This window comes from Charadrius vociferus, unplaced genomic scaffold (genome assembly GCF_000708025.1).
Source record: "Charadrius vociferus isolate BGI_N301 unplaced genomic scaffold, ASM70802v2 scaffold1041, whole genome shotgun sequence".
Taxonomy (NCBI): domain Eukaryota; kingdom Metazoa; phylum Chordata; class Aves; order Charadriiformes; family Charadriidae; genus Charadrius; species Charadrius vociferus.
This window is the reverse complement of record NW_009646843.1, coordinates 1,551,803-1,559,137: the sequence shown is the minus strand read 5'-3', so window position 1 is coordinate 1,559,137 and position 7,335 is coordinate 1,551,803. Positions and strand designations below refer to the sequence as shown.

Below are 7,335 nucleotides of genomic sequence, written 5' to 3'. Positions count from 1 at the left end.
ACCCGCCTGAGTGGGTGTTCATGGACCCGGGACTGCCCCACGGGGACTGGGTCCAGGGGAACAAAACGCAGCAGCCCCCACTGTGCCTGGCTGTAGGCACAGGAGATTTGGGGTCCCCCCTCCCTGGCTCAGCACCCGGAGCCGTGGGGTGCTCCCACACCACGGACTCTCTGCTCTTTTCACAGCGCTCCGACCCCCGCCTGCTCTCCCAGTTCTTTTTTGCCGATGAGAGGGTGACACGGGTGGTGGCTGAGATCAATGGGCTGGATGCCGAGCTCGACCCACAGCAGTACCTGGTCCTCCTTAACCAGCTCCACCTCAGCCAGGTACGGGGGCAGCCTGGACCCCGGTGTGACCCCAGTCCCCCTGGCTGGCTGTGGGTGACGTCCCTGCCCCCCCAGGCTCACCTGCTGGCCATCCTGGAGCGGATCATGGAGGAGTGCATCCCCACGCAACGGCACAGCCGTGACTACCTGGTCAAGTTCCCCGAGGAACTCTTGGTGGACAATCTGGGGAACCACATGCTGTTTGCCGCCGAGGTGAGCCCGGGGATGCTGTCCTTGGGTGGGCGATGGGGTCTGGCTCCCCCAGGCTGGGAGGCAATGGCAGGCAGGGTGCTGCACCCCACCATGGGCTGACCCTGGGGGTAGGGACTGTGCTGCCCGAGGCGCTGGCTCCTGATGGCCCCCGGTCCCGGCAGTGTCTCCTGGCTGGGACCTTCCTGGAGGTGGAGGAGGCGGATGGGGCGCAGCTGCGGCCCCAGGCCAGGAACCTGCTGTGCAGCCTGGAGCTGGTGCGGACGGTGCTGCGGGAGCAGAGCCTGAGCCAGCCTGGCTCCTACCCTGAGCCCGTCCGGGCTGTGCTCGTCCAGTTTGACCGGCTCTTCGCAGAGTTCGAGCTGAGGTGGGGGCCGTGATTGGGGTGCTGGGGTGGGGAGGGGCTGTGCCAGGGATGGAGGAGCCTCACGGTCCCCCTGGGTCTCCAGCTATGTGTCCTCGCTGGTGGCGGTGAAGTCTCCTGAGGAGATCTACAGGCAGCAGGAGATCATCGTGCTCTTCTGTGAGACAGTGGAGAGGTGAGGGGGCACTGTGCACAAGGTGGGTGGAGGCAGGGACCCCAGCCCTGGGGACAGGGCAGTGTCCCAGGGCTTGGCCCCGTTGTGAAGGTCTCCCCCTCGACAGAGCCCTGCGCCTCGGCTACCTGACCCAGGAGATGATCGATGGCTACGAACCGCTGCTGATGTTCACCATCCCTCGCCTGGCCATTATCAGGTGGGTGCAGCCCCCTTAGGGGTGGCTGGGTGCTCCCCACCCTGGACCAGCCCCTTTTCCCCTCGGGCAGTTGGGGTCCTGGGCAGCCCCCCCCATGCGAACCCACCAGGTGTCCCCTCGCAGTGGTCTCCTCATCTACCCCGAGGGTCCCCTCAGTCTGGAGCAGAGGCCCGAGCAGATGTCACGGGTCTTCAGCCCCTTCTACAACCTCCTGAAGAAGATCAGGTATGCTGCAGGGGGCAATGGGCACCCGCGGGTGGGACTGTGGGGCAGCAGTGGGGCCGTGACGTGGGGCTGACGCCGTCCCCTCACTGCAGGGACCTGCTGCGGGTGCTGTCGGCGGAGGAGCTCGGCCTGCTGGAGAGGAGTCTGTGCACAGCGGAATCGGAGGATCCCTGTGGTCCGGCCACCCCTCCAGCTTGGGGGGCAGCCGTGCCCAGAGCGGACTCCCCTGCTCCCTGGGGTCTCCTGGAGGTCCCCCACACCACCCCACCGCCCCCCACCTGCATGGCACAGCTGGGACCCCCCAGTGTGGTGAATGACCTGGGCACCGACCGGTGGTGGGGGTATGTGGCAGGGCAGGAATGGGGCCAGGATGGCAGATCCCTGCTTGCTGGGACAGGGACATTTTGTGCCACCTCTGGGCTAACCGTCACCTCCGCCCTGTGCAGCCCCCAGCCCCCCAGGAGCAGCCCAGGGCTCGATGCCACCCCGGCTGCCCACTGCTCGGAACTGCGGTCCCGACACAGCAGCACCAAGGACATGCTGCACACCCTCTTCGTCTGCATCTCAGGTAAACCTCCTGCAGCACCCTGACACCCCCCCAGCACACTGACCGCCACACACCCCCTCCCATCGCAGGGGTGGCCGATCAGCTCCAGACCAACTTTGCCAGTGACCTACGGAGCATCTTGAAAACGGTCTTCAAGATCGTGGCCTCGCAGGCGGAGCCCTTGGAGGAGCCGAGTGCCAGCCGTGAGTAATCCCCAAGGACACGAGGGACGGCTCCTCTCTGCCCTGCAGATCATCCCTCCCGGGTGAGACGAGGCTGCAGCCCCAGGCGTGGGGATGACGTGGTCACAGTGCCCATCCCCATGAGGCTGAGCCCAGCCCCAGTTTGGCTGGACCACCACAGCCCTTGTCCCCGCAGAGGAAGAGGACGGTGCGCCAGATGCTCCTCGCGTGGCCGACTGTCCCCTGTGCTCCAGCCCCACGGAGGCTCCCGGGCACCGGAGGGCCGGTAAGGGGCTGCCCGGTCTGCCACAGCTCTGGGGCAGGGTGCGAGGCTGGGGCTGATCCTGCCCCCACGCTGCCTGGGGGGGTCTGGCTGCCCTGGGCACCTGTTTCATTTCATTCTGACCTCTTTTTATGGCAATAACTGCTAAAAGGAAAACAAATGTTCGTAGGGATCTGCTTTGTTCTGCCTTTACATGTGGAGCACACAAGGGGCCTTTTCATGCAGAAAAATGCATAAATCACTCTCCTAGTTTTACTTATGGGAATGCAGCATTTTCATATTAGAGAAATACAGCCAGTAACGAGATGCACAGACATCCGACAAAGAAGAGTAGGGATTTCAGAAAAAAAAAAAGGAGACACGACTCAGATATTAGCCAAAATGAAGCAGGAACCTCATGAGGAAATGTGATTATAGGAATTATGCAGAGAAAACATTTCACGTGTATATACAGGGGCAGATTCTCAGCAGCTATAAGCAGATGTACCTTTACTCATTTTCAGAGACATGTACTTCAAGAAGTCTGTTCGGTGATCATCTTGGGATCATTTAAGTAGTGGCTGCCTCTTTGCCCCTCTTCCTCCTTTTTTTTGTGCTAATTTTACTGGTCCTGAAAATATACCCAACAGAAAAGTAATTTTTTAATTGTTTTTTACAGGGTCAGCTTCAGCTGGAACAGCCAACCATCAGACACACTGGGTGATGCAAAACCACTCATACTGATGCAGGGAGGTAGGTGGAACACCTGAAAGGGGTGAGAGAGAAGGTGGAAGCAGCCCACAGCTGAGCAAATAATATAAAGGCCTTCCAATATTCACCAGCTGGAGATACAGTGCTGCAGATATAGCAGTTTGAGCAAGAAAACAACCACAATAAAAGATCAACCCAAATGTTCTTAAGGTACAATCAAAGTAGCATGGTAATGTCACATCATTTCTGTATCATTCTAATTGAGAACTAGATGTTTGCTTCTGATCAGACATCAGCTATGTCAGACATTGTAGGACTGCAGTGAATGACAGCAGAACAAATCTTCATGTATATGATTTTTATTTCAAATACTTTGAAAGCAGTTTTGTTATAGTTGATCAAAACATAAAACTTTAATAGAAGTAAGATGTTCTTATTTTAAAGTGGGATTAGATATTTTTTCAGAATCCGTTAGTAAAATAATAGTATGTTAGAAACAACATTTGTAATAAGTTTTCAATAACAGTTTTGTTAAAAATATTATAAAATGTGATTATATAGTGAGAAAGTATATATAATGTGGAGCTGTAGAAAAAATGGCTCTAAAATCAGCTTATGTTTCACTAAACAATTGCTAGAAATGCTAGGCTTGCTAGGAATGGTTCCAGCTTCACTAATCAATGAGGAGGCTAAAAAATGCTCATTTCTGGTAGATTGCACCCACTGTGGCTGATTCATGGCACTCTCTTGTCTACAGTCTCTAACCTTTGAGTATTTCTTGTAATTTTGGGGGGAAGGAATTCTAGTTTAGTTTCACATTTGTAGCTCATATGAATGGTTCTGTCCAGATCTATGATAAGGTTGCTTAAAAACTACTGTGCAACGGAACTGCAACCATGATATCTTAACAGACAATTTATAAATAATCACGTTACAAAATGCTCTCCTGTCTTTTGTTCACAGGATGTTGTTTTCCCTCACTAAGGCTCATGCAGCACATAGGGCATGAAAATAAGAGAGAAACATTCTCCAAAAAGGATGGCAGATTCATCATATGGGGTAAAATGCTTATAAGAGTCACATTTTGCTATGGACATTTTCATCACAGAAACCGATTAGGAAAACTCTTCAGGAGCATTTGTGCATGCCCTTGCTCCAAAGGGCTAAGCACCTAGGTCCCGCCTGTTGTACACCTTCTTACTAGTTGATGGCAAGTCTGAGTTGAAATATGTTATGTGCTCATATAGTACACAGTTAAGACTCATGAAATAACTACATCAGACAGTCACGGTTTGCCTCTGCCAAAGACCTGAAGTGGTACTTTGATGACCTCCCTTAGGCAGGCTGTAACCCTTATTTCCTCAAGTGGAAGAATCCACTCACTGTGTCTATTCTGTAAACATTTTGACTGGTCCTTCAGTGCTCTAGCTCTCCCAGATGCAGTAAAACATCCCAGATGAAAATTTTTGTGTAAATAGCGTGTACAGATATCCTCTGGGTAAGAGTGCAAAGGGAGCTCTCCAGATTTCCCCAGAAGGCTCTGATACAAACTTGGCAAGGGAGCAGAGCAGTGTAGACTCACCTCCTGGTAGTTTATTTCCTTGTGTTGTGAAAAAGGCCAGCGTATGAAAACTTAGATGACATCCTTGCCCACGTCACTGAACCTCTAAATCAGCTTCTTAGCTACAGGGGCTATGTATGCCCTATGCATCAGTTGTGTAGTCCCACAAATATCTTGAAGTCCATATCACTCCTGAGACCTAACTTCATATCCATATAGTTGCTGTATGGACTCAGGTGAGACCTGCTGCCCGGCTTCGGCACCGGGAGGGACCACAGCTACTCCAGCCCCTGCAGCCCCGCATCCTGATGGCACCTGCTGCCTTCCCTGCACTGCACTGCCTGCCTCCTCCCTGCCTGCCACTGCTTGAAACGCAGCATCCGCCGGCCTCATCACGGCCGCCTGGGTAAGCGGTCACGGGTGGAGGCAAACACCCGGCTTGGCCCCTCACTGCCAGGCTGCTGAGTGGTACTGGCCATGGCGCTGGGCACACGGGGCTGGAATGATGCCACGGCACCCACTCTGTACTGCAAGAGGTGCTGGAAGAGGACCGAGTTGTCACAGGGACAACCTCCCACCTCCCCCAGGGCACGCTGGGGCGTGCCGGCCATGGGGGCGGTGCAGCGCTGGCCATGGGGGCAGCACAGCCCTGCCCCAGCAAATATAGCTAAAGGTGGGGCTCTGCCACCCCTGGAGAGCCAAGAAGGGGAAATGAGTGCATTAAGTAACCTGCCTTCACGCTCCCGCAACTGCCCTCCTTTCTTGTACATACCTGACACTATTCCAGTAAAGGCACTTGGTGAAACCCCTGTCTGTGTCGTGCCTGTGAGCCCAGTCCCCCGGCAGCAGGCTGGACCCCCAGAGAGGAAGGCAGCACCAGGGTCTGCTCTAGCCAGTCCAGTCCTGGTCAAATCAGAGGTGGGAGTAGATTCTTTTAATGATAATTACATCTCTGAAAGGGTCTAACAGCAGCTGATTGTCAGACTTGTACAGTTTGTTTAAAAATATAAAATCTACGGAGGCTCCTATCTGTTCTGGTGCAGCCAGCACCTGCCTGTGCCCGGCCCCTCACACGTACTGCTTCTTCTTGGTGGCTGCCTTGCTCGCCAAGTCCTTGGCTTTCTCTGTAGCAGCCAGAGCTGTCTCCTTGGCTTTCTCGGTCGCTTCCTTGGCTGTCTCCACCAGTGTTTTGGACGGAGCTTCTCCTGTAACATGGAAGCTGTTAACCCAGCCCCAGCCGGCCCCCGCCCAGCCCCGGCACGGGAGCGCCGGCTGATGCAAGCTAGACCGGCCCCGTCACCTTGGGATGTAGGCAATTTCCCCACGGAGAGGAGAAGCTGAGCCCGGTGCTCCTGACTGGCATGTGTCAGGGCACGTCACGAAGGGGAACTGCAGGCACGTGACTGCTGCTGCGTTATGTCCCTCTCCTGCCTGCACTCCACCCCTGCCCAGCCCTGTAAGTGCTGCCTGGCTGCTCCGCTCAGGAACAGCCGGCTGTGCCAAGACGTGGGGGCAAAGGCAAGGGACGAGGATTTCATAGTTGGATTAGTTCAAGCCATGACCTGCCCACGGACTGGAGTGTTCCCAGTGTGACCTGTAACTCCAAGAGACCCATCCTGATCAGCCCCTGCCTGCCCTCGCATGCTCACCTTGCATTCTTGCTAGCACGTATTCAAATCCCTTAGTGCTCTTGGTCACGTTGCTTTTGAACCTGGCCAGACCAAACTCCTGGAAAGGAAGAGTCAGTGAAGGTGCACGCCCAGCTCTCTGGTTACACACAGCCCCTGGGGCGTTGTCCCAGCTTGACCAGTCCCAAACATCTGGTGGGCTCATGCCCACCAGCTGTGATGGTTCCAAGTGCCCCAAGAGCTCAAGAGGATGGGGGTAATGAGGGGGAAAAGGCAGAAAAAACAGCACAGGGAAGGGGTAGAGCAGGGGGGAACAGCAGCTTTAAGGCCTCTCCAAAGAGGGGAGCATACAGTGCTGCTCGAGCAGTTGGCAGCACTCACCTGGACGGCCCGGGAGACGCCAAACAGGCTGGAAGAGACCCAGGCTTCCCGCTTGACCTCGGTCCAGTTGCTATTTTCTGGGTTCACCTGGTACACACAGCGCTCCTCCACCACCTGCACAAGGCACAACCTGGTTGTGGGCACTGGCCGGTGGCTGCCACAGGGCTGCACACCTGCCTATGGGCACCTACCATCAGACGTGCGTGGTTGATGTTCCAGGTGAATGTGGTCATGGTTCGGTTCTTGGGGTCCACGATAGAGTCCTCCAGGATGTAGACGGAGTGGGCGACATTGGCCGGGAAGAAGCGCTCCGCCCAGCGGGGCATCCGGTTGGTCTTGGTCAGGAGCCGCCGGGAGAGCAGCTTGTGGTCCGCCGTCACCTCCCGGTGCACGATGTCTTCAGTCAGGACATGTTTGCTAAAATGGGGAAGGGGAAGAAAACATCAGGCTCTGCTCTCGGCCAACAGCCCCCGCTCCCGGGAACCACCAGGCACTGCAGGGGCGGGGATGAAGGCTGTGGTATCGAAGAGGAACCAGCAGCCCGCTGAGACTCGGAGGTGGGGGGGG

At 55.6% G+C, this 7,335-nt stretch overlaps 2 protein-coding genes across 2 annotated transcripts; one reads left to right on the top strand and one right to left on the bottom strand.

The window, feature by feature from the left end:
• The first annotated feature begins 20 nt into the window (after positions 1–20).
• On the top strand, positions 21–3,969 carry LOC104294132 (lateral signaling target protein 2 homolog). The gene is made up of 12 exons (XM_009893705.1): positions 21–92; positions 186–326; positions 402–539; positions 701–903; positions 986–1,075; positions 1,182–1,271; positions 1,395–1,496; positions 1,589–1,837; positions 1,943–2,064; positions 2,133–2,246; positions 2,422–2,511; positions 3,956–3,969. The coding sequence occupies exons 1-12, from the start codon at positions 21–23 to the stop codon at positions 3,967–3,969; spliced, it is 1,425 nt and encodes a 474-aa protein (XP_009892007.1).
• Positions 3,970–5,671: 1,702 nt separating this feature from the next.
• On the bottom strand, positions 5,672–7,199 carry PRELID1 (PRELI domain containing 1). The gene is made up of 4 exons (XM_009893262.1): positions 6,960–7,199; positions 6,769–6,882; positions 6,409–6,487; positions 5,672–5,964 (listed from the first exon to the last, which is right to left on the bottom strand). Exons 1-4 carry the CDS (start codon positions 7,092–7,094, stop codon positions 5,828–5,830), a joined length of 465 nt encoding a protein of 154 aa, XP_009891564.1. The 5' UTR covers positions 7,095–7,199; the 3' UTR covers positions 5,672–5,827.
• Positions 7,200–7,335: the final 136 nt, after the last annotated feature.

Coding starts and splice junctions, on each gene's coding strand:
- LOC104294132 (XM_009893705.1), top strand. CDS start 21: ATGGACCCGGGACTGCCCCACGGGGACTGGGTCCAGGGGAACAAAACG. Junction 904..985: donor TTCGCAGAGTTCGAGCTGAG/GTGGGGGCCGTG, acceptor CTGGGTCTCCAG/CTATGTGTCCTCGCTGGTGG. Junction 1,838..1,942: donor GGCACCGACCGGTGGTGGGG/GTATGTGGCAGG, acceptor CGCCCTGTGCAG/CCCCCAGCCCCCCAGGAGCA.
- PRELID1 (XM_009893262.1), bottom strand. CDS start 7,094: ATGCCCCGCTGGGCGGAGCGCTTCTTCCCGGCCAATGTCGCCCACTCC. Junction 6,883..6,959: donor TCAACCACGCACGTCTGATG/GTAGGTGCCCAT, acceptor TGCCTTGTGCAG/GTGGTGGAGGAGCGCTGTGT. Junction 5,965..6,408: donor CGTGCTAGCAAGAATGCAAG/GTGAGCATGCGA, acceptor TCCATGTTACAG/GAGAAGCTCCGTCCAAAACA.